The 26,255-nt window shown below is 43.7% G+C and overlaps 1 protein-coding gene across 3 annotated transcripts in view; it reads left to right on the top strand.

Annotated features, from left to right (window-relative positions):
* The window catches only part of Myo18b (myosin XVIIIB), a 246,939-nt gene that overhangs the window by 144,312 nt on the left and 76,372 nt on the right, over positions 1 to 26,255 (top strand). For all 3 annotated transcript variants that reach the window (XM_013142193.2, XM_013142192.2, XM_063226027.1), the window contains exons 34-35: positions 9,391 to 9,543; positions 25,388 to 25,501. In XM_013142193.2, coding sequence (XP_012997647.1) covers positions 9,391 to 9,543; positions 25,388 to 25,501 — 267 coding nt within the window. The remainder of the gene's footprint in view (positions 1 to 9,390; positions 9,544 to 25,387; positions 25,502 to 26,255) is intronic.

Genomic DNA, 26,255 nt, shown 5'->3' with positions numbered 1-26,255 from the left:
GTCGTCTCTCATGTGAATTGAATATTCATAGACTTTGTCTTTTTTCCCTGTAAATTATTTATGATTCTTGTATCAGATGCTAATCCCGTTTTTGGCAATAGAGCTTGCAAATGTCTTCTGACTATAGATAATTATTTCACTTGTCTATAATGTCCTCCACTCAGTACAGCGTCTTCAGTTGTTGTATTAATCAATTTTAATGTTTTTTGCTATTCTAAAATTGCTTTCCTTGATTTCATATCTTGTCATATTTCTTAAAGTTCTAAAACTTTGTCTTTGGTATTAGTAGGTATTTAGTCTTTCTAGATTTTATTTGGTTGTGTTATGTGAGGTAGGAACCTACTTTTTCCTGATTGGAAATCCTCATTTTATTTTATGAGTAATCTTTTTCAATAATTTTCATTTCTCTTTGGGTGTATTTATGGATTCCCCATAAGTAGTCCATTGGCTTATCTGTCTCTTCTGCACAATGTGGTCATCAGTTTTTTTTTTTTTGGTAATGCTGGGAATTGAACCCATGACCTCACATGTGGTACGTAAGTACTCAACCACTGCAGCACACCCCAGCCTGCACTGTGCAGTCTTAATGGTTAGGTTTCAGGAACTTGCAGAGCGGCTTGCCTTATTAGTCTTAAAGTTGACTTGTTGTCTTGGTCTTTTAATCTTTTAAAGATTCTATGGGCTGAAGTTGTAGCTCAGCAGCAGAACGCTTTCCTACAATGCTCAAGATCCTGGGTTGGGTTCCCAGCACCATACACACACATTAAAAACAAACAAACAAACAGCAACAACACTCTAACAAAACCTGATGTAATTTTCATTGGCAATTCATTGATTTGTCAGATAGGGACAATTAATTTTTAAAATTAAACCGCAGTAATTTTGATCATGCCATCTCTTCCCATTTGCTTATGGGTTCAGCAATATTTCATTATTTTCATTTTTACAGATCTTAATTTTTTGTTAGATTTACTTTTAGGAGGCTTATTATAGTTTCTGTGGCTATTATGACTGGCATTTTTCAGAATTCTGTTTTTCACTTAGCTCTTGTAGCACAAGAGAGCTACTGGTTGTGTTGATTTTATTCATTTTATATTCAGCAGATTTTATAAACTCATTGTTTTAATATTTGACCTATAGACTCTTTGGATTTTTTGTGCATTCGTAATTTACTGTTTAAAATAATGATTTTAACTTCTGTCCATAAATTGAGATAATAGAGAAGTTTAAACTTCAAGGAGGTGTTTTGCATTTTTTCTTCCCTTAATTCATGGGCTTGGGACTCTGTTATCCAAAGGTGGAAGAATGGAGATCACTGGTCGTTTCCTCATTCATGACCTTCAGTGGCTTGCTGTTGAGTTTGTCATGTATCTGTTTGCTGTGTGTTTGTGATAAATAACTCTAGTCAAGTAGGATCAGTCTTTTCCCTTGTAGTTTTCTAATATTTAGCAAAGGTTTGTTGAATGTTTTCATATTGTTTTTATGCCATTGTATGCACTTTTTATGAACTGTATTAATGGATGAATGAGACCACGATAATCCTATGACTGGTCTCATTCATCCATTAATACAGTGTATTATATTTAAAAGATTACAGTGTATCTTGGTGTGTTTCCCAGATGAATCTTCCTTAGTCATGTGCTGCATATATTACTCTATTAATTGTTGCTATTAATCATTGTTAATATGTTGCTCTATTGAATTGCTAGTATATTTTTAGGATTTTTAAAAAACAGGATCATCAGATTGATTTATAATTTCCTGTACTTACATGTATTTGTTCAGGGTTGAACTAACTTTGTGTGTTTACAGTTACATTTGAATTGCTTAAAATAAAATTTGAGGCATGTAGTTCTTGAAAATTAAAAAAACATTTAGCCTGTATATCCATCAGGGGCTAGTTTCTCTTGGGGGAAAGATAAATATTTGCTGTTTCAAAGTTCTGTCATCACAGCTGGGCACAAATTCAGACATTTTTCTCTTCCTTAAGAAGTTAATTTTGGGATATCAGTTAATTTTGGTGCAATCCGTTAGTGTGAAGTACTTTCAGGAGTTCATTTTGGTTAACTAAGCTATTTCTAGGTTTTTATTCCTTCATTTAACTGTCAAGTAGGTTGACAGATTATTTTCATATGATTTTAAAAACTCTGTTGTATCAGATTGTTACCTCTTTAACATTATTTTGTCACTGATAGATTTGCTAGAGATTTGTCTATGAACCTTATGAAAGTACCAGCTTTTCTCTATCATTGTTTCTTTTTTCTTTGCTTTTCTGTTGGTCTTTTGTGCCATTTTTGTGGTTTCTATTTCCTTTTCCATTAGTTTTTGTTACATTAGTATTTTGTTCTAGTTTCATGTTGAAAAATGTAATGCACCTTCAGTATTTCTTATTCCATTGAAATTCCTTAGAATCCTATAAAAGTATTTTAAATAAAAAGTCGTATATTTAAGATAACACCTTCCCCTGCCATTCAGCATTCATGCCATCCTTAAAGGCTGAGTTCACTCTTATCTCTTGTGCTTTCTTCCTTCAGCTTGAATATTATTTGTAGATTACGTTTCAAGTTTACTAATGTTTGGAAGTAACTTTTTTTTTTTTAAATTTTATTTAAGGAGAAAAGAAAAAAAAAGCAGGGAAAGGGTACAAGTTATACAGATTTACAGAAAAAAAATGAACAGTAGGAAATCACTAGTTAATGGATTACATATTGTCATCTTAGAAATAATTGTTCAAGTCACAAAATTAAAGCTTGTAAAGTGGACATTCCATCAATGATACTGCAAACAGTTCTGTTCATTGATCCAATAAAACTCTGTGATATCATTTTCTATCTTATACACTTAAATATACATGCAGTTATATAGTTTAGAGTACTTTCTTTTCCTCTCTTTTGTACCATGACTATTACACATTTTGGGTTTCATTGCTCCCACGGTTCTTATTACTTTTTTGGAAGAGAGTAAAACCAAATGTGACATAACAGAACAGAATCGGTCAAGTCAAAAGGGTGGACATAATAGATAATGTAAAAACATAATACAGGTGATCAACAATGGTTACCATAATGTCTCCCGCTATCTCTAATAGAATTGCCTATATCATTAGTTATAATACAATTGAACAAAACAGTAAAGAATAAAACCGACAAAACCAAAACATTGGAGACATTGTAGGTCTTCAAAAGTAGCTAAAAGTCAACAAGAATGGGCGTCATAATGAATCTCATTATCTTCACAGCTGATGCCTAAACTTTCGAACCTGATACTATCCAGCAAAACAGAATAGGGGAACATCAGTTAAAAACCAGATGGTGAGAGTAATACAGGGCTTTAAATCAAGGTAATGAAAAGTCAAAATGGGTTACTATAATATATCCTGCTATTTTTTTCCTTTAATTAAAAGGATAAAGATAAAAAAGTAAATAATGGAGTGGAGATTGAGATAAAAGAGGGCATAACAACGAAACAGCGCAGATCAAAACATAACCATTTAAGCAGAATAGTGTTTCACCACCAGATAATCCTAACCTAAAAGTAGTTACCATATTGTTTCTTTCTTTGAAATCCTTGAGTACAACTTCGTATACTGTAGCATTAAGTATATCAAAACAATGTAAAACCATTCAAGAGAATGACAGCATTACAGAGTATTTAGAATCGACTAACAGAAAATGAACAATGGTTTCTGTATAATCTCCTTGTCTTTAAAAGGTTTTTGCTTATACTATCGTACATAATAAAATCCAATAAGATACAGCCTATTTAGACCATTGGAGACAGAAGGACAAAAGCTAGATGAGACTTCAAAACAAGATGATACTAAATCAGTATTACCTATTAAGATGTCATTTTCTCCAAAATAGCTGTTCCTATCATCCAATCTTCTCTGCCTCATTTCTGTTAAGCTCTTTTTCTGTCAGTAGCTGTCAGTTTGTCTTCTTCATTTTGTTCTCTGCTCCATTTGTTGTGGCCTCCCCGCCACTATTTCTGGGTTCTTTGTATTTTTCTTTTTTTAGAATATCCTGCAATACTTTCTGTAGAGTTGAATTGGTGGTTGCAAATTCCCCCAGTTCCTCTTTATCCTGGAAGCACCTTGTTTTTCCATCAATTTCCAGGGACAGTTGTGCAGGATATCTCAATCTTGGCTGGAGATTATTATCTTTCAATGCTTGAATTATTTCCCCCCACGCTCTTCGTGATTTGATGGTTTGTGCAGAGAAATCTGCTGTAATTCTGATGGGTGTTCCCTTGTAAGTGGTCTGTTTCTTGTCTCTTACAGCTTTTAATATTCTGTTCTTGTATTGAATTTCTGGAATTTTTATTATTATATGCCTGGGTGTTGCTCTGTTTGGGTTGTAGGTAGCTGGGGTCCTGTATGCCTCATACATCTGAGTATCTTTACCTTTTGCTAAATTAGGAAAATTCTCCTGGATTATTTCTGTGAGTAGCTTTTGTAGTTCACTTGTTTGCATCCCTACTTCTTCTTTTATGTTCTTAATCCTTAAGTTATGGATCCTCTTATCATCTTCTTGTCTTTGTATTATTGCTGTTTGTTTCTTTGTTATTTTTAAGAAGTTTTTCATTTCATTCTCCCATATTACAAGTCTGCCCTCCAGTTCAGATAGTCTGTCCTTGGTTTCTTTCAAGCTGTTATGCCAGTCTTCGATAGACTTCTTAGTATCTTGGTAGTCCCTTTGAACCTGCTTCACGTATTCTATGCTTTCTCTGTTTTCTCCATCAAACAATTCTCCCCTTTTTTTCTGTTCTTCCATTCCATCACCTGTTTTTTCTTGGGTGGTGCTTAGCATTTCTCTAACTATTCTGCATACTTCTAGCTTCAGGTCGTTGATAACTTCATTCCTGAATTGGTCTATGAGGCTCTCTATATGGTGCCTTATGTGTATTGGTGCGGTGTCTGCTATTGCCTGTTTCTCAGAATTGGGGGCCGAGGAGACTTTCTTGTTGCTGCCTCTTCCCATGCTGCCTCTTCTTCTCTGTTCCTTATATATGCAAGCTTATATAAGAGGCCCAGCTTCTCTCCCAGTCAGCCACAGCCTGATCGAATTGCGCCAGTTAGGTGTTCCCGCTCACCGCTGCGCACCAGGGAGTTACGGACCAGGCAGCCTACGCGTCTCCCCTCCCGGCCACCGTCAGGCTCTGGGATCTGGGTTGGGACAGCCTACCAGGTCCGCCGGCAGCGTCACGCAGGCCAGGCACTTTTCACCAATCCCGCCCGAGAGGGGGATGTGTGGCTGGAGTTGCCACCGCGCCCTGCTCCCGCAGGACTGCTCGGGCCCAGAAAGTCCTCCGCTGGAGTCAAACTGTGGTAGAGTGTCAGTTTCTCTCACTCACCTCACCACAAGTCAGTGCACACCTCCCTGCCGTTCGCAGATTGCCATTCTCAGAGCTTCCGCGCGTCTCTCTCCTTGCCTAGCCGCTGTAGAGGCAGCCAGCCGCCGCGCGGCGGGAAACCCAAATCGCAGCTTACAATGGCGCGGTTCCAGCCTCCACACCGAGTCTTTTCTGTTCCTGTTTTAGCACCAGGACTGCATTCCAAGTTGGCTTCTCTCAGCCCAGTTCGTTCCTGAGTCAGCAGAGCATATCTCCACCTGCTTATGTCTCCTTAGTCTGCACCATTCCTGGCTTCTGAGCCGAGTCTTTCAGAGAGCCGCCGGTAGTTGCTGTTACCTGTCCGCCATGTTCTCCCGGAATGGAAGTAACTTTTAATATTATTTTTAACTTAAGACATTTCAGATAGAGGATATTCTGGAATGCCTAGCTAGCATTTTTCTTTGACACTGTGAGATCTCTTTGTTTTCTTCACTGATGGTCAGGCTTAGTAAACTACCAGATGGGAAAGAATATAGGTGTTTATGGGGCATAAGGTTTTACGCATGGCAAATGGGTCAAGCTTTCTAATTTTGATTTGAATATTATGTACAAATATAAAATTATAAACCATAAAGGATAAGTTTAAAAATACATAGCCATTTTTTAAAAAAAATTTACCTCCATTAGTTTTTAATTTTATGTAAATGTTACCAAGAAAGTCCTTTTGCCTGTTTAATATGATTGTGGCTTTTCCAAATTTTGTTAATAATTGTCGCAGTTTATCTTCATATATTATGTTGCTGTGTATTTGGGTGTAGTGAAGTTTCGTATTGTTTTATTTCAGTGGCAGACTGCTTGACTACTGTATGCTGTCTATCTTTTCCTAGTTTGACTATAAGACCTTTCTTATCATTCATTTTCAGCCTTTCCAGATGTGCATATCTTTGGTGTTTGTGTGTTTCCTTTAAACAAGGTGGATACTTTTAATCCAATATTTTATTTTTGTTGTATTAAAATACTAAATATTTAAAAATATTTTTGTTTTCTGTGTAACCCACATTTTTATCCAAGCCTCAGTTTCTCCTTCTGTAAAGTGGCTGGATTATCCTTAGCAGTATTTCCAAATCATATTTTAATAGTGCTTTGAGAATTCTTTGCCAATAAATTTTTAACAACCACCCTGAACAATTTGCATTTATGATAAATGGTGCAACAATTGAGGTTTGAATGTAGTTTCCTATAATAACACTAAACATCATTTAGATTTATTGGTTAATTATTCACCATCTTTATCCACATTTGAATCTTTGTGCTACAAAATGGGAACTCTGAGAGTGACATTTATTTCCCATTAACCTAATGAGCTTTCCCCCTTTCCTCCTCTGCAGAGCAGTTCATTATGAAGGGGAGGATGACTTGGTCTGAGATTTTGTTGTGAATTTTGTTTGCAATGCTCCCTCTGGAAGGGACATGGTGCCAGCAAATCCAAGCGCTTCCTGGCAGCCAAGATTATAGAGTCTGAGCCATCCCCGCCATGTGGTCAGTGCCAGCATCAGGGAATGGCGCTGATGCCAACTTCTTCCACAAGAGAATTAGAGGTACTTTAGGATGTGTGCACAATTAAAGCAGATGCAGCTGCAGGACAGGAGCGAAGCACAATGCTGGAGAGTTACTACTGTAAAAAGCTGGACTCAAGCATAAATTGGTCTGGGATCAGGTAATGGTTCCAGTAGGCATTTACTACAAGGCAGTGCCAAAATCCTGAGTTCAAATCATTTCATCATCACTCAGTACTGGGATGGGCCTGGGCAGATCACTTGCCTTCTCTGTGTCATCTGTACCTCCATTTCCCCATGACATTGCATACTTACGTGCCCTGGGTAGCTTCTCTTTGCCACCTGTCCCCATCCTGAGGTTTCACACCGTGAGGGCAGTTACCTAGCAACCCTGTCTCTGCTCATGCAGTGTCCTGTGGCGCCGCCTCTTGGAAGCAGAGGTAGTTATTTGGAGGAGGAGTCGTAGCACTGCCACATCTCATCTCATCCTGTCTCATCAGGAACAGAATGATGCTCTTCTGTGTCACCAAGACACTTTTTAAAAAATTAAAAAGCAAAACTTAGCCTGTAATGTGATCTCTTACTAAGATTTCGTCTTTTTGGCCAGGAAATCTGGGTTCATATCCCAATTCTGCCATTTACTTGCTGTGAGCCCTTGAGCAAATTATTTCTGTCTGATGTAAAACAGGAATTATAAGCCTACACAACTCATAGTGTCACCACTGTATTAAAGGTATCAATATCCGCTGAATGTTTGGAATAGTCCCTGAAACTTAACTTCGAATTCTGTCTATAAATGCAAACTACTACTACTTTTATAAAGGCAATAATAATAAGAATAATAATGACTATTTTTCAGTGATTGTCACAGGCGTTAAATGTAATAACATGTGACAAAAAGCCTGGCACAGTGCCCAGCTCTCAGTTCAGTTCAGTAGATTTTGCGTGTGTGTGTGTGTGTGTGTGTGTGTGTGTGTGTGTATGAGACCAATATTTTAATTTACCAAAGCAATAATATCTCTGAGAAAATAAGGCTAAATTCTAAGAACCAATTCATTTTTCAAAGGATTCCAAACAGGTGGTAGAGAAATAGTAATATCTAGTCTGCAGAAACATTCTAGGTCATCAGACAATACTCATAATCCTTTATGTTTATAAAGCACTTGACAGCATACAAAGTGCTTTGTGATCCATTATTGCACATGATCATTGTCTTATCTCAACATAGAAGACTGGGATATTTTTTTAACTTCTCTTGTAGACAGAAAGAGCCAGAGCAGTGGTGTGACTCAGCCAAGTTTCCTGCTACCGTTAAGCTGGGGTTTAAAGGCAGGGCCACAATGTTCTCTTGAGAGTATTCTGGACATTCTGAGCATCCCAGGAAGTGGTTAGCAAGTCACATGGAGGGATAAAATCCCATGTGCAGAAATGAAGTTCCAGAAAGGAGCCACCTGTTCCCTGTTTTCTTTAAAACTTCCCGTCTGATGGATGGAGCTGAGCTTTTTGCTCTGGTCTCCCAAAGAGCCCAGTTAAGGGGTTGTTTATCTCAGAGACACTAATCTACTTCCCTGTGTGCTAGTGCTGTGTTCCTTGGGTAGACAACGTGCTGTCGGGATTGCCTGTGGGGCTCCAGTGTTTTTCGTTTCTCCTTGACATTGTCTCCACTGTTGGTCACTGGACGCTATGAGATGCTCAAGTCACCTTCCTTATTCTCAGTCCAGGAAGTGGCATCTTCATGACCCACTTGATCACTGTGCCTGGAAATTCACAATTCTCAGAGAAGGAATGTGCTCAGCTCTGGGGAAAAATTTCTCCCTCGGCAGAAAGTAATTTCATCTATCTGTCTTTAACTTGGCGTAGGTGACCAGCTCAAGGGACGGAACAGCATGACTTAGATCTTGAAAAGGAACACAGTCATTATTTGCTGAGGTGTGACGTCTGTGTGGATAGGCACAGAATGCCCCACATGTGCAACCTGTGGTGTGACACACAGAGAAGCACTCACTCTGCATACCGTGTGTAGCTCCATGAGTCCCCATACACTCATCAGGCAGCACCCACATCAGTGACAGTATCCCCCAACCCGCATCACACCCACCACTACCTTCCTGGGGCTGTCCTTACTTCTTCCAGCAGTGTGTGGCCACCAGCTGAGGGACTCACCTGATACAAAAGGCCCTTAGGTGAGGAGGGGAGGTCATATCTATGGCTTGGTACCAAAGGTAGGACAGAATGATTTTGCATCCTGAAAAACTCTGATGATAGTCATGATGACAGCTCACATTTGTTGGATACCAATTCTATGCCAGGAGCAAGGCTGAGCTCATATTTAATTTTCATAGCAACTCTCTGTAGTTGGTACCAATCCCATTTTGCAGGTGGGAAAACTGACAGGAGGAGGGTCTTGTGCAAGATCCTGTAATATGGTACCAGAGGCAGGATTCAAGGAATTTAGGCCCTGGCCACTGCTTTGCTAAGCTAACGTCCTTCCCTTGTCTTCCAGATTGGCCATCGGGACTTTGATGTCGAGAAGCGACTGCGAAGGGACCTCCGGAGGACTCATGCATTGCTCTCAGATGTTCAACTCCTTCTGGCAACCATGGAGGACAGCAAGACATCAGTCAGCAAAGAGGAGCTGGAGAAGGTGCACAGCCAGGTGGGTGTTCCTGGGTCCTCGTAGAATCTGGGCTAGGAGGACACAGTTCCCCTCACATCATGCACAGGACTCTGGTTTTCAGAGACCTGCAGAGAGTGGGTGATGTTTCTAGGTTGGGGAAGCAATATGGCCTAAGAGGTGAGGGGTGGAGGTTATGAAGAGCTGAGGACACCCGATCCAGTCTTTTGAGCTGAGGCACAATGTGCCCATCTCAAGGGATCATGCCCAAATGGATAAGCACAGAGTATAACGGGGGGGGGGGAGAGATAGATAGATAGATAGATAGAGAGAGAGAGAGAGAGAGAGACCACCAGGGCTGTTAAGACGAACTAGTAATAGTGCTAATGATGCAAAGTCAGCTCCCAGCAACATCAGCAACAAGCTGTTGTTGATGTTGACCACATTATCTGTTGGCCACTGGCTGTCACTCTCTGGAGGCCCCTGTCCATGTCCCAGTACCGGGTCCTCGATATCTGTTGTCCCATGGTGTTCTCAGGTCAGCTAAGCTCAGAGAGGACCACCAGCTGACTCCATTTCACAGTGAGGTGCTGGGTGGCAGAGAGGTGAGATGGTCCACACAAAAGTACACAGCTAGAGGATGGTAGGATCAGGATTTGAACCCAGGACTTGTGCCTCCATCATGTTCGGTAGCCTGAGGGAAGCACCTGAGCAGCAGGTGTACAGGTGTAGGGATACAAAGATGAGCCCAGGAGCTGGGGACCGCAGGTGACATGAGAAGTGTGGACTGTGCCTGCTGCAGAATGTGGGCCAGTGCAGCAATGTTGAGGGCTGTGAGTGGATCTCAAAGGGCAGTGCAAACCTCGGGGAGAAAGCCCCCAGCGCTGAACAATGTAGCAGCGACTTGAGATTTGCTAGAGGAGCATTGAACTGAGGGCGTGTGTCCGCGCATGTTCTGTCAGAATGTCCCTGATGTCACAGTGCCCAAACCTTCCTTTCCCTGCAGGTGAAGTGAATGTACTTGAAAAGGAACCATGGTGCTTTTGCTGCTTTTTCTTTTTTCCTTTTATTTTTAAAGTATGCAGGAGAATCCTCCCTCTGCAGGGTTAAAATGTGTGTTCTTGGGAAATAGTGGTATTTAATGAAGGCGCCTTGAGCTGAATCAAAGAGTCTCATTCTTCTGAAAGTCGTCCTCCCCCAGTCTCTGCATCCGGCTCCTATCAAAGGGAATCCACAGCCTTGGCTTTCTGTTGCTGTTGTCATGGAAATCATTATAAGGATGGGACTGCATGGACCAGAGGTCAGGGTACGGTTGCTTTGGCTGCCAGTACACGTGTCCCGGATGCCAGCGTCAGACCTAATCAAATAAAGCAGTGATGACATTGGGCATTGCTGCCTCTCCTCGCTGATGGATGGCATTTGTCCTTTGCCTGGAAGCTCCAAGGCCAGAGGCAGGGTGGACAGACAGGAAAAGGAGCCCAGGGAGTGAGTTAATTTTGCTACTGGCTGCTGCTTAAGTGCTGGCTGTGGTGCTGAACATGGCCAGGCACTCATGTATGCAGAAGTATTTGTGTGGCACCTACTGTGTGTCCCATGGCAGGCTAGATACAGGCAGGAAGGTGCACAACACAGGCTGGTACCCACGTTTGTGGAGCTTTATCTGATGGAAAAAGAGACAGACAAACAGTGACACAAATAAGTAGGATATTCCCACCCCTTACTTTGGATGTGGACGGAAACAAGCAAGGTCATTGAGTAGGGGGTTGCGGGGAGGGTCTCCTTTACAGTAGGTGGTCTTCTGTGGTACCCCAGGAGGAGGGACAGGCAGGGACTGGCACCCAGAGGGCCTGGGAGTTCCAGATTTTACTCCGAGGGGTGAAAAGCCAGTGCATTCTGAACAGAGCGTCCTAGGCTTTTTATTTTTATATTTTATTTTGATACTCAGCTCCATTCGTGGTTTAGAGGCTCGCTTCTGTGACAGAAGGGGTTGAAGAAGAGATGGGAGGCTGAAGTGCCCCTTTTGGCTGGAAGAATGGTCATCTCGGTTGGAGAGTGTTGACAGGCCCAGAAGGGATAAACCTGGGCTCATTTGGAAGTGATGGAACTTGAAGATAAAGTTTAGTTAGTATAATAGCACATTATTTCAGGTAATCTTTGTCCTAATCCCAGAAGGCAGATATTCCTCTGTTGGTTCCTTTGACCCATTTTACTAGAAAGGAAATGGGCTTGAAAGGTTGAGCGCTTTACCACAGGGCATATAGCTAGGCAAGTCTGAAAGCTGTGAATGCCAGCTCTTGCCACTTGGTTTGCCTCCTAGGGGTCCTATTAACATTTATCAAGCAACTGCTGTGTACTAGAATTTTCCTTGGTTCTTTGTGAACCCTTAGAATTAACTGTACACTGAAAAATGTCAGCACCACTTAAAAACCTTTGATTCCTGGGTCCTACCCTCTAGATTCCCCCGCCCCCCCCCCACTAAGTCTGGATTGGGAGAAGATTTGCATTTATAAACAACTACATCTAGAGCTTCTGATGACCCCCTTTTGGGAGCCAGAGGCCTCCTTTATCCCACAGAACACCCCCTTGAGTTAAGTGCCAGAGGTCCATTTTGCAGATGAGGATCCTGACCATAAGGTGATGTTTGTGAGACAGATCTTAGTTCTGTCAGTTTTACAGTAACTAAAGTTTAGAGTCAAGAGAAACAGTGCCAGTACTTGCTTGTTTTGTGACCTTCAAGCAGTGTTCTCCTTTAGCCTTTTTCCAGAAGCAGAGTGTTGTCATCTCGTCCCTCAGGTGTTTCCATATCTGATGAGAGGAAAGCTGGCCAGGGCTTGGGAATGAGGATGGGGCTCAGGCCTCTACAGCTTGCTCATGGGCTGGTGGGTGACATGCTGGGGAGCACCTGTTCATGAACCTCATTCATTCTATGCATGATCTTCACTCTGGGGTGAGCTAGGGGCAGGCTACAGCGACAAAGGGGGTTGACTTATTGGAGAAGCAGTTGGGTTTGCTTACAGAGGGAGTCCTTAATGTTGCTTTGGGAGAGGACCTGGTAACTTCAGCTTTTTTTGAAGATAAATTGCCAGCTGGGGATTTAGCTTAATGGCATAAGCGCCTGCCTGGCAAGTGCTAAGTTGTGAGTTCGATCCCTGGTACCAGAAAAAAAAAAAATAAATTACTGGTTAGGGATGATATATGTGGGCTTTCTAAGAGGAAACCACAATATATAAACAGATGGAAGCACCTGGAGACAGGACGTTTATTCAGCTTGGCATGGCCTTTCCGGGGTATAAAGTGCCCAAGAGGTAAGGACAGAGCTGGCAGTGCCAGTAATAGAAGCTGGAACCATCTTATGAATGGTCTAATGATTTCCTGGCTGAATTTATCCCAAAGTAATAAGGAGTGATAGCTATTAGAAAGAGGAGGATACTACTGGAAGCACTTAGAAAAACATGGCAGCATTCCAGTCTCTCACTAGCACTAGTGCCCCAGTGTGCAGAATACCAGGTTCGTCTGGAGCCATGGGAGCCCCCTTAGACACAGCGTCTCCTGTCCATATGGGCAGGCTCCCCTCAGCCAATTTTCCCAACCTCCAGAGCCTCAGGGAATTACTTGGTTCTTTTCACACATTTTCCTTCACTAGAAATCTTGGATATATTTCAGTAAACACTTGCGGTGGAAAGCCCTCCTGATAACACAGAGCACTCACTCCCAGAGGCCTTGGACAAGCAGCATGCCTCTAGGGTTCAAATCCTGTGTCCCCTATTTAGTTACTCTGTGATCTCAAGCGAGGCACCCTACCTTTCGGAAACCCTGATTTCTTAGCCGATAAGGGGCTGAGTACTTGTGGATGATTGAATTGGTATACAGCACACCAGACCCTAGATTTGAAAGAACTGTCTGAACTACAAAGGCTGAGACCAAGCATGTAAAGGCTTTCTCCTGGGCTCCCTTACTCCACTCTGTGGTGTTGGGTGATGGAAGGTATTGGCCTCTAGGCACAGGATTTTATAAGACCTGAAACAGGTAGGCGAGGCAAGGGATGAGGTTGATCTCTTGACACCTGTTCTTTCAGTGCCAATTACTAATTAATTCCCATGGAACAGTTTCCACTGGAAACAAACTAATCTGGAGACAGAAGCAATTCAACAACCAAGATACATAATTGAGATAATCGCTGCGCATAAATAACATCTGTGAGTAGCAGATGCCGGCACCTGCTCCAAGGAGAAAGTGGGAGAGGATGTCTGCTCTGGGGCACTGGTGGGTTACTGGGTTGGGTTTTTTTAATTGTTCCACTTTGATTCTTGTCTTTGACCTTTGTCTTCTCCCCAAAGGAAACATGTTACTTGCTTGTTGTTAAACAGAGAAAGATTTGCACAGAACTCTTTACTCCTTTACTTAACTCACGTGGGAGACTGGATTCACCTCTTCCTGCTGAGATCAAGGCTGTCACCAAGTGTCAGTCAGTGTACCCCCTATATAGCTCTACAATTCCTCCTGCTTCCCTCTCTTCTCTGCTCTCTCTTATTTGGATTCCTCTCAGATTCACTGGCTTCTGGTCTTCTCTCCACAATCCTTCTACCACCTGATATTTGGAGAATTTAAAATGTAAATAGAGTCTTGGGCTTTTGTATTCAGCATCCTTAAGTGGCTTTCTGTTGGTCTCAGCATACAGTCCATGTTCTTTCATTTGACCTACACAGTGCAGAGTTCTTTTTCTGCCTTGGTGTCCCTCACACCTGTTCCTGTCTTGTCACATCTTCCTAAATTGTGTTCTTTGCGAGGCTTTTGCCTCTGCTCAATCTCTGCCTGTGGAATAGCTGTGTATCCTCTGAAGTTGAGTTGGGGTATCTGATCTGGGGGTCATCTCCGGCTCCCATGAACTGGGGTGAGATCCCCAGCAATACCCTGACTGTCTGCTAGGGTTAGCCGTGGGTCAGCACATACCATTCTCTTGTAATCACCCCCTTTGTTTTATGTATTTTCTTTATGGCTCCTTAAAGATAAGGACTGGAATGAGTAAGACTTGTCTAGAGTCTCAAAGTCACCTCAAGGTGGAACTAAGATTTGAACTAGGAAGTCTGACTGTGGTGCCTGCTTGGTTGACCAGTACCCCATACACAGGTGATATGTGGTTGTCACGCTGCCAACTTGGCCTGTTGTCTGTCTTGGAACCTCTGCATGTGCTTGTGAGCCATTTTATCTGGGACCTGGCCTTGGCTTCTGTGATCACCCAGGTGAGGCCATTGGCCCGGGTCCTCTTCTTCACTGTGAGTTCCCAGTGGTGATTAACACACAGCCGGAGGCCTCCATTAGTGTCCAGAAGACTGATTACCCTGGCTCCATCCTCAGCGTCCTTAATTGGGACATTTGTCACCATGTGTCACCTATGCTTCCATGAGATGTTGGAAATAATTAATATGCTCTGGGCAGATGACCCTGATGGGAGGCCCCGGGTGAGCAGGCATCTGGGGAACTCATCTCCTCAGCCTGCGACCCCACAAGAGTGGCCTTATTTGGGGTTTATTTGAAGAGATTTTATTTTTTCTTTAAAGATTATGTAGGAGGTCATTGATTCAGTATTAACATAACCTCCTGTCAGAGGAGATAAAGACCACGCTGTAATTGGTTAAAAACATGGTAATCACAGTCTTGTTCTCTTCACAAATACTGACACTTTCAAGGCTGGGATGAATCGAGGGTGGAGAAGCCAGTTCAATCACAGTCAAGAAACACCATTATCTCCCTGAAAGGACCCCCAGAGCAGCCATGAGGGACCAGTCCCACAAAGCAGTCACTGGCCCAGTGGTCCATGTAACTGTCCTATCCACAGTGCCTCTGTGGCATGGTGGCACGTACATTGAGGTCACAAATTATCTGGGATCTTCCTCCCAAGCCTGCTTCCTGAGGGCACAGGAGCTGGTGTAGGGGGTATAAAGGCCCATAATGCACGCCTGGTGCATGAGTAGAGAGGGACTGGCTGGTGGGCTGGAGCAGCAGTTGATCTTTGTTGTGGTTGATGGACACCTGTGTTTTATGTGCATTTTGGCTATGATGCTTAGAGCTGATGAGAATGTTTTTCACATGTTAGTACTTTAGAGGGGACATGTGTAAGCACGACCTAGTTATGTGGTATCTTTGCATTACAGTGTACCTGGGTGTTGGTCTTCAGCTGGTGCTGCCATGTAGTTTTCCAAAATAGCTGTGGATGTTTCTGTCTGGCTAACAATGTGAGGGCCATAGGACTCCTGACCCTGGCTGGTATTTGGTGTGGTCATTGGTCATCTTTGCCTCTTAACCATGTGGAAGAAGGGTGTCTGTGGTTCTATCTTGTGTCTCCATAGTGAATGATAATACTCAATTGTCACCTTCTCAAAGCAGTTTGGCCCCTTAGGTATGTGCCTTTGCCTGCTCAAGGTATGTCTTCACTTTTCTGTTGAGTTGTCTGCACTTTTTTAGTAACTTGCAGAATATTTTCAATATAAACTCTTTGTTAGGTGTGTCCATGACAGATGTTCCCTCCCACTTGGTGGCTGATAGTTATATTTTCCTAGTAATGTCTCTTCTTGAAGGGATGCTCTTGGTGTTGGTTAGAATAATCTTTACTTGTAGATATCAGTGGGTCAGGCAGAGGGTGCTGCACTTGGCAGAACCCTGGATAAAGTAGGGGCTGGGGCCCAGGTAAAGTCCTGGACCCAGGCACACCCTCTCTGCAGGGTGTAGTTATCTGTAAAGTCAGTCCGTTTCTGGGGCTCCCAAGCTTTCTTTTGCAAAGTAAGGGAAATCTGAATTATATGGCTGGTTTCCAAAACTTGTGTTTGTGAGTGTATATGTTTGTTTTGTTTTTAGCAAAAGAATTGTTTTATTGGGGGAAAATATCATTAGAACATTTTTTGCCCTGAGCATTTCTTGGCTAGGATTCAGCTGAGCTACGGATGTCTGACTTTTGGTGGGCAAGGCTGTGGTCATCTTCCTATCCAGGTCATTTCCTCCTGCAGGAAAGGGTCCTGCCTCCAGGTCCAACCTCTGGTTTGTCCTCTGTTGTGATGTTCTGGACACCAACTGTTACCTGGAATGAGACACCATTGGGGGTGTACCTGGTGGCCATTGTTCCTCAGGGGGTGTTGTGGGGACTTGTCTTCAGACTACATAATCAAGCAACCTTCACTGACCAGGGTAGGTTCACTGGTAACAATTTTTATTATTCTGAAAAAAAAGGGGAAAATAAAGAATCAGAAAGAGTTCTGATTCCCAGATGGATGACAATCCCCTTGAAAAACGGAAGGAGAATTCTGGAATGGTTAGCATATGCCTAAATAGCTTGAGATCAAGGACACAGGAAGTAACCACAATTCAGTCTTGGAAAATTTTCCCTTGGGGGCCACTGTTATCAGCTTCCTGACATGACCAGACTTTGGGGAAACTATTCTGACAGTTTTGCTAGGTTTGCATTGAAGATTTTGATTTCTGGAGGTTGGGGCTGTCTGTGACTTGAACTGTGAGGAATTCCCTCCAGGGGGAACCCTGCTGCTGAAGTGGGTTCTTCACAGTGCCCAAGGTGGGGTGTCAAGGCCTGGAATGTGTTAAGATTAGCCTGCCATAGTCATACTGTCTTGAACAGAATGCTTTCCCGGTGGTATTTGTGATGCAGTATTTTTAAATCCCCTGACTTGTTCAGCCAGACCCAGAAATCTAGAATCTAAGTGCTCCATGGAAAGATGAGAATATTCCTTTGCCCGCCCCTAGCCATATGTCTAGCTGTCTCTTACAGAAGCTTACCAAGTCCAAAGCAAACATGTCGCCCAGGTATTTAAAGCAGGCAGATGGCTTGCCTAGGAAAGCCGTGCCGTGCCTGTGTTTGCAGTTGATGTGTGTGTGATGGGAATCTCAATTGCTGACGCACTAAGTGGAAAGAAGGTGGGGGCTGGAGAGGGCCCTGGGAGCCTCTAGCAGACTTGTGCACAGACGGGGCGTGGGGCACCCCAGAATCACATAGGTTGCACGCTGCATTGGCTTACATCTGATGTTGGGGACCTCAGTAGCCCTCCCTGGACTAATGTTTTTCTGTTTGTAAAATGATGAAGCCGATCTCTCTCTGGCAGTGCTGTTGTGAACTACAGTGACAGTGAATGGCAAACAGTCCACACAGGGTCTGACACAGTGAGTGTTAAAGGAATTTCCTCCTCCTCTCAGGTCTCCCTCCCATTGAGAAATAGGGAGTATGGGGACAGTTTAGTCTCTCATGGGTAGGAATCCATACATTGAAACTTAAACCATAATCGTAAGTGTGATTCTGTCACAAGGCTTTGGGTCCAACTTCTTTGCAGGCTGACATCAACAGACATTATCAATGAGTGGTTTTGGGTGCTTACTGCTGGCTTGTACTATGTGTGTGTGATCTCCCCACATCCTCTTACCACATCCTGTATCTGTATATGATACACTGGTTCTGGGTTTTAGCCACATAACTCAAATTGGCTTGAGTAGAACAAGAGAAAAGCTGTGATGTTTTGCTGCCTTCAGGCTTGGCTGGATCTAGTTTCTCCCACTGTATCATAAAGAATGTGTCTGTTGCTACCTCCTGGCTCAGTTCCTCCAATGCTTGTTTGTATTGTTAGGCAAGCACTTTCTTCTTAGTAGCACTGGGGTCAGCCACACTCCAGCCTTTTAAACTTGTGCTTCAGAAAGAGGAAACTTTGTTTCCACAGTACCAGTAAAAGTCCTGGCATCAGCCTGGTTTTTTCCTCATAACTGATCCCTATGGACAACAGGAGGGGCGGCTCTGCTAGGCTTGGCTGGGCCATGTGCTTCTCTGGGCTTGTGGGGGCCAGCATGACCAGCAGCACCCAGATGGCCATTTCTTGCAGGGAAGGTGGGGGGCTGCTGTGGAAGAGGGGGACTGAGCAGGTATCAGGGTAAATCCCTGCTCCAGAGGATCTGTGGTGATAGTGCAGTGTCATGGCTCGGTGGGAACCCCGGGACCACACTGCCTAGGTCCATCTCCTACTTCTTTTTTATTTTAAAGAGAATAAAACAAAAGAGGACAGAACAAAGCAAACCAGAGCAGAATAATGTAAGCAACACAGCACTTCACAACAAGAGAACCGGACATCAACAGTAGCTACCATAATGTCTCTTTTCTTTGAAATAGTTAAGCATACCTTCACACACAATAATATCAATCATAACAAAATAGTATAAAACCATTCAAGAGAATGAAAGTATTACAGGAAATTCAAAGCCAAATAACAGAAAATGAACAATGGCTACTATATTATCTAGTTTTCCATAAATTTTGTTTATACTATCACACATATTAAAATCCACTAAGACACATGATAGAACCAATGGAAATAGGAGAACAAAAAGCATGGTAGGACTTCAAAGCAAGATGATATTAAATCATCAATGGCTGCCAAAATGTCTTGTTATCTTCAAAGTAGCTGTTCATACCGTCATACATAATGAAATCAAACAAAACAGAATAAAACCACTCCAACCAATGAATGAAAACATTATAAAGCTCCAAAGCAATGTAATGGGGAACCATGATTACCTTAAAATCTTATGTACTCTTACCACTTCTTACACTACAGAGACTGTACAGTATATATACATGTGAGTTTGATTTATTTCACTTATGAGTATGGTCTCAAGTTGCATCCATTTATTTACAAATATCTCAATGTGATCATTCTTTATAGCTGAGTAGTACTTGATTGTATAAAAATACCACATCTTTTTATCCATTCCTCAGTTGATGGGCACTTAGGTTGTTTCCAGGATCTGGCTACTACAAATTGTGCTGCTGTAAACACTGTGGTATGATGTTTTCAGTTCTTCTGGGAAAATGCCTAGAAGTGGATTAGCTGGATCAAATGGGACTTCCAATCCCAGCTTTTTGAGGAATCTCCAGACTGACCTCCACAGTGGTTGTACCAGTCTACACTCCCACCAACAGTGCAAAAGAGTTCCTTTTCCCCCACAGCCTCTCCAGAATTTTTTGTTGGTAGTTTCTTGATCCTGGCCATTCTTTCTGGAGTGAGATGGAATCTCAGTGTGGTTTTAATTTGCATTTCCCTAATGACTAATGATGCTGAACATTTTTTCATGTATTTATTTGCCATTTGTATTTCTTCATCTGAGGACTGTGTATTCATCTCAGATGCCCATTTTTGGATTGGGTCTTTGAATTTTGGGGGTCTGATTTTTTGAAACTCTTTATATGATCTTGACATAAGTCCTTTGTCTGAGGGACAGTACATTAAGATTTTTTCCCAACGTGTGGGATTTCTTTTCACTATGCTGGAGATCTCTTTCGACATGCAGAAACTCTTTAATAAGATGTGATCCCAGTTATTGATTCTGGGAAGTATTTTCCATGAGGTTTGATTCTTATTCATGAATTCTCTATCTACCCCTATATCTTCAAGATTTTTACCTACTTTGTCTTCCAACAGATTTAGTGTTTCTGTTTTAATATTTAAATTTTTTTAGCCATTTAGACTTTAGTTTAGTGCATAGTGATAGGCATGGGTCTAGTTTTAGTTTTAGCGTATGGAGAGCCAATTTTTCCAGCACCATTTATTAAAGAGACTATAGTTCTTCCAGTGAACATCTTTGGCCCCTTTATCAAAGATGAGGTGGCTGAGTGTGTTTGTAGTTGTATGTTCAAATCTATTCCATTGATCTTCAGGTCTGTTTTTATTCCAGTACTATGTTGATTTTATTACAGTAGCTTTGAAGTATAACTTCAAGTCAGGGATTGTGATGCCTCCTGCCTTGCTGTTGCTGCTTAGAATTGCCTTTGCTATTCTAGATCTCTTCTGGTTCCAGATGAATTTTAGGAGTGATTTCTCTAGATCTATGAGTTATGCTAGTGGTATTTTGATTGGGATTGCATTGAATCTGTATAACAATTTTGGTAGAATGGACATTTTCACAATATTTGTTCTTCCTATCCATGAACAAGGGATGTCTTTCCATTTTCTGAGGTCCTCTTCAATTTTTTTTCAGGGTATTATAATTCATCTCCTACTTCTACCATTTAATACTTTTGTGACTTTGAGAAAGGCACCTGACCTCTTCAGTTTTCTCAACTAGAGCAATAGGAATGATTGTTGACACTATTTTAGCGAGTTGTGAAAGACTAAATAGTTCATACTCAAAAGATGTTTAAAGTAGAATAGAGTTCATCCTTGTAGCCTATGTCCTTGGCATCCTACAGCTTGTGTGGTACACAACTTATACAGCTGTACCCTGCTCAATGAATGAGAAACATTTCCCCCCACATTTTGTATATTTAGAAAACTAAAGCTTAGCGTGGCTGAGAAATTTGCTTAAGGTCACAAGATCAGAGATGGAGGATCTGGGATTGGAACTCAATTCTTCTTGGCTTCCGGATTGCTCCTAAGCACCATGCAGTTCTGGATCATGTCCAAGGTCCCCTCTCATCAACGATGAGGAGCCATATGGAAAAAGTACAAACCACCTACCACTAATGTTTGATCCTAGGTTATGCTAATCTCATCATGTCCCCATGAACTCCAGGTTTCCAGGACAGCAATATCCTGCTACAATCACTGGAGTGTCAGGTTCTCAGCACGCACCCTGGGCAAAACTTAGGGATATTTAGCTGATGTCTAAGGTTGGGAAGCTTGTTTGAATCTAGCTGTAGTGTGGGAAGAACTGGGGTGGATGTGGGTCCATTTCATAGACAGAGATCTTTGTCTCCATGTCTCCAGTGGCTGGGGCAGCACCCAGGCCCCATTTGGCTCCCACTTTTTAGAGTTGGAGCTCTGGGTACAGGAGCTGATTTCACAGTGACTTAACTGTGGGCAAGAGAGAGTAGAGTCTTCCCATTTCCAAAGATGTTTGAGGGTTCAGATGCTCATGCTTGTGCCACTGTGATGGTGATTCTGCAGCAAATGAAATCTGGAAGAGAGGAAAACATGATAGTTTGAATGCAAACCAGATCTGCTGCACCCTTGAGGGTCTACTGTGGGGCCAGCCCTGCAGCTGGGTGGGGAGAGAAGTGGAAATGTCAGGGTTTTGTCTTATCCTAAATCCCCACCTGTCCATGTGTGAACCCAAGAGACTTCCTCTGTAGGGGTGTGATGGGGACTTGAAGCCAAAAAGTCAGCTGTCACCTAGGATCCTTGATGCCAGGATGGCTGCCAAGGAGGTGCTGGTCACTGGTTGCCTCTTTGATGGTTCCTAGGAAAGGCATTTCCAGGACAGTGTGAGCTGGTTTTTTCTTTACAGAAGGATCCAAGCCGGCCCTCCTCTGACACGCTGCCCGACTTCATAAAAACATCAGTCAAAATGCCTCAATATGGAAATAATGTGCAGTGGGTTATTCTTACGCCAGGTCATCCATAATGGGAAATCAGCTTGAGATGGCCCTGTATTTCTTCTCACTCCCTAAACTGTCATAAATTGAAACTTTTAAAGCGTGGCATGAAGATGGCTTGTCAGCAGCAGCCCCGAGCCTGCCCAGTGGAGGTTTGGGGCTGGGAATCCATTAAGCCGGGACCTTCTTGACTTGTATGCCTCTGGGCTGAGTGACCTCTCTCCCCGCACATCACCGTCAGCCAGAGCTTCAGAGGCCTCCTTACCATGGTTTGTGCTCTTCCTGGCCTTGTTCCCTCTTTAGGCCTCTGCTTCATTTTCTTCATCTCTAAAAATCCCAACTTCCCAGGATCTTCTGGGCATGAAAGGGACTCATAACAACAATGACAATAACAATTGTCAGCACTTTCTAGTGTTTCTCAGTGCCAGGCACTGTGCTCAGCACTCTGCATGTTTTCACAAATTTATCTTACATAGTTTCTTTGACATAACAATCCTCATTTTCCAGATGAGGAAACTGAGACCCAGCAAGCATAAGCAACTTGTGGATAAAGGTTTGTGCCTCCCATCTGGCTCCAGTGCTGTGGTACCTAGAAGCACCAGTGCCTGCTACCTTTCTTCCCCACCCTGTCTGAGGAGTGAGCCCTTTCACTGCTGTGAGGTTCCAGGAAGGAGGCGGGATCCCAGAGGAGAGTTGCTGGGATCCACTGCATCTGTCTTTTCAAAGGCTGAGTTCTGCGGAACCCTTCCTGATCCAGACTCTCAGCATGGTTGCCTCGTGGCATTCATTGTAGCAGCAGCAGCAGCATCCAATTGGCTAGGGACCTCTGTCCTCCGAGCGTTTCTTCCATTCTACCCATGCAATCTGACTTTCCATCCAGGGGCTTCCCCGAGGGCGGAGAAGATGAGTGGTTAGGGGCTTGGGCTTGACTTGGACCGGTAGGCTGACTGGCTGTGTGACATCAGGCAAGTCTGTCCTTCATGAGCCTCTGTTTCCTCATTTACCCCAGGGTCTTCATGGTGACATCTCTGTTTTAAAGACATGGTGCAGCTTTTATGAAGCAAATGGAGAATGCACAGTGCCCAGGGCATGATCCCTAAGTCACAGGAATGGGCAGAGCCATAAGTGCCAAAACTACCCAGGCCAATCTAATTCTACCTGCAGCCTAGTAGGAGCTGAGAGGAGTCAGCCACTGTCCACAGGGACAGTGCTACTGTTCATGACTGCCTGGGGAGAAGGAGCTCTTCTGGGCCATGCTCCGTGTCCTTCTGTCAACTGGGGCTACAGAGAGAGCCACCGATGCCCTGTGGCTGGAGGACCAGCTGGGTCACGGTGGTGTTACCTGCAGCACAGGAGGAGCCCTCGTGATGTGGGCTGACTTCCTGTGCCCTGCCTCTGTTTGTACTTGTTCTTACCCTCTAGCTCTGGCCTGGGCTTCTTGGCCAGACAGCAGGGCCCTGCGTAAGGCCGCCTCTCCCCTCCTCCTCTTCCTGTCCCTCCTCCTCCTCCTCCAGCAGCCCCTCCTCTGTTTTACGTGACATCAGCTCTCATGATGGCCCATCTGCTTCTTCCCGCTTCACCTTTGTTCTGTGCACGTCCCCCACAGTGTGGAGATTTCCAGGTCTTCCTGCTTCTCCCTGGGCGGAGCACCTCCACTGTCTCCTGGAGATCACAGAAGTGTCCTCCTTGGCCACGCTGTTTTCCATTTTGCTCCAGTAAAGCCAAGGGAAGTTGCTCCACTTAGCTCCTTAGGAACAATCCATGGCGTCCCTACAGACCGAAATGATAAATGACCTAATAATAAATGGGCTAACCTTTGTGGTCCAGCCCAGAAGCCTCACTCCGAGACTTCTGCCCTCTCTGCTTTCTCTCTCTGCATAGTGGCTCAGCCACACCCACAGTCCTGCTTTCAAGTGCTTCATTGTTCCTTTCCCTGCCTTGGGGCCTTTGCACTTGTGACTGCTTCTGCCCAGACACTGTTCTTCCTAAAGCTGCACAAAGATGTCTCTTTTACATCATTTACATGTTAGCTAGAAAGTTTCCTCTTTTTGAGGCCCCTAACTCCAAGGAGGGGATGATTTTGCCCTGCCTTCCTGCTTTTGGGGCACCCTCCTGCCACTGCTCAGCTGACCAGAGGCTCTGGAATCACCTTCTGGAAACTTACCTCACATCTGACATCTCATTTCCACCATTTGTTATGCTTTAACCATGCTGGTCACCTCTGTATGCTCGGTATCATTTTCATCACTATGTCTCTGTCCCTCCCAGTTGCCACGGGAAATGAGCCACCAAGCCTTCCCTTGTGGGCCCTGCACTGCACCCACCTGTGTGAGCCCATTGTTTTCAGGGACCCAAAAGGTGGCTCTGTGTTCAGCTCCTGGCAGGGTAAGGGAACCAGTGTGAATGCTCCTGGAGTCACAGGACCTCAGACATGGGTGATCCCAGTGCCACCCACAGGTCAGGACTCTCCCTTTTCCCTGCCTCACTTTCCTCATCCAAAAATGGGTATGTTTGCAGTATGTATTGAGAAGACTGGGCAGAGGCATGTACAACACCAAAGAAGCCTTTTTGCTTTGTTTATCAGCAGCAACCTTAATATGAACTCTTTTGAAGACCGCCTGCTGTTTTAGAAAGTGTGCTCTTCAGGGAGACATCTCTGCTTTGCAGTTGTGTGGCTTCAGGAAAAGTGCTGCCCCTCTCTCAGCCCCAGGTCTTTCCTTAGGTGATTTCTAAGGGCGTTTTCTGTTTGGAGATTCTGGACTTCAAGCATCAAGGAGAAACTTCCAGCTGAAAATTGGGCTTGGCTTTGTACACAAGTGTGGGTTTTCCAGTGGGATGTGACTGTTTTCTAGGTCTGCTCATGCAGGTAATTTGCCTCTCTGTCCTCACTTTCCAGAATAGGAGGCTGATTGTGTGCAGGCAGGCACAAGAAGAAAAAAGAAAATGATAAAGAAAGGTTTAAATTGGCCACTTTTAGCCTTTGAGAATCTTGTAAAAGCTGTAAACCTAGGAAAATTCTCACAAGCTTAATGTTTTGCACTTCAGAGGTTTATAGGCTGGCTTTTAACCCAGCGTTCTACTTAAGAGACTTCTACTTGGTGGGTTCCCACTGACCTTCAATATACCTCCTCTAGGAAGTCTCCTACCATTCTCCTCCCATTCTCGTCAGCCTGCACCCAGAGTGGTCATGATCTGTCTCTCTAGAGGACAGGTCCCAGTTGATCATTCCCTGAGTGTCATGTGCCTGGTAGAGAAGGATGTCATAAAGCGTATGCCAAGTGGGACCGTGGAACACCCCAGTGCTGCGGTGATGGTATAGATGTATGTCTATGCCTGTGACATTGAGAGACACAGAGCCTGGCTGCCTGAGACACAAATACACTAGGTCCCCCTGGTTGTGGTATGCATTAATGACTAGATTACATTACGCTACTGCCCACATAGGGTGGCTGTGCTGTGCTGGGGATGAACATTCAGGGAGGCAGCTTCCAGGGGACTCAGCTTTTTCCTTTTCCCTGTGTCTCGGTCCAGCTGGAGCAGAGTGAGGCCAAGTGTGAAGATGCCCTGAAGACCCAGAAGGCACTGACCTTGGATCTGGAGAGCATGCACAGTGAGCTGGAGAACATGACCCGGAACAAGACCCTGGTACTGTCTCTTCCTGCAGCCGTGGAGGCCTGGATGTTGCAGGCCTCTGGGTGCTAGTGTGGGTCAACTGGGTGCTCAGCACTGTGAGGGGACAAAGGCAATTATTTTGAACTTGCTGTATCTGGCTGTGGAGTACAAACCTCCATTGTGGGCATAGTTGGCATCCCCTTGGAGACCTAGATCTCCTTTGTGTACCTACTATGTGCCACCGTGGAGTATAATCTCCATTCATACCTATCTTTATATGAAGGACAGGGCACTTACTGTGGACGTATTGGGGACTCAGCACTTTACTGATGGTGCAGAGATCTTACAGTGAACTGAGCATTATAGAGGCCAAGAATGTACATATATATATATATATACATGTCAGCTGTATACTTCCATCTGCAAAGGTAAGCAAGAGAGCCTGTTGCAGGCCTATTGTGTGCTCAGGACTGTGAAGATACATCCAGTGTGGGTCTCAGCACCCTAAATGGGAACATGACTGCTTATTTTGTATTGTGTACTTAGTGTGCTCACCACTGTAAGTGGTTTCCAGGCAGCCATTGTAGTCCTACTGTGTGCTCATCTTCATGAAGGGACTTGGTCCTTAATGTTGGGCTATGTATGTCTATTCCTATAAGAAGATAAGGGTATCTCTCATGGGCCCACTTAGACTCACTACAATGAAAAGACTCAGCCATTTATTATAGGCCCACTTTGTGCTTTCCACTGAATGGGGATAAATGAACACGTGTTATAGATCTGTGAC

The sequence above is a fragment of the Cavia porcellus genome, unplaced genomic scaffold (assembly GCF_034190915.1).
Source record: "Cavia porcellus strain 051 isolate PalLab524CR breed Dunkin Hartley unplaced genomic scaffold, mCavPor4.1 scaffold_16, whole genome shotgun sequence".
Lineage (NCBI taxonomy): Eukaryota > Metazoa > Chordata > Mammalia > Rodentia > Caviidae > Cavia > Cavia porcellus.
Note: the sequence above shows the minus strand (reverse complement) of the source record. Positions and strands in the feature narration are given on the sequence as shown.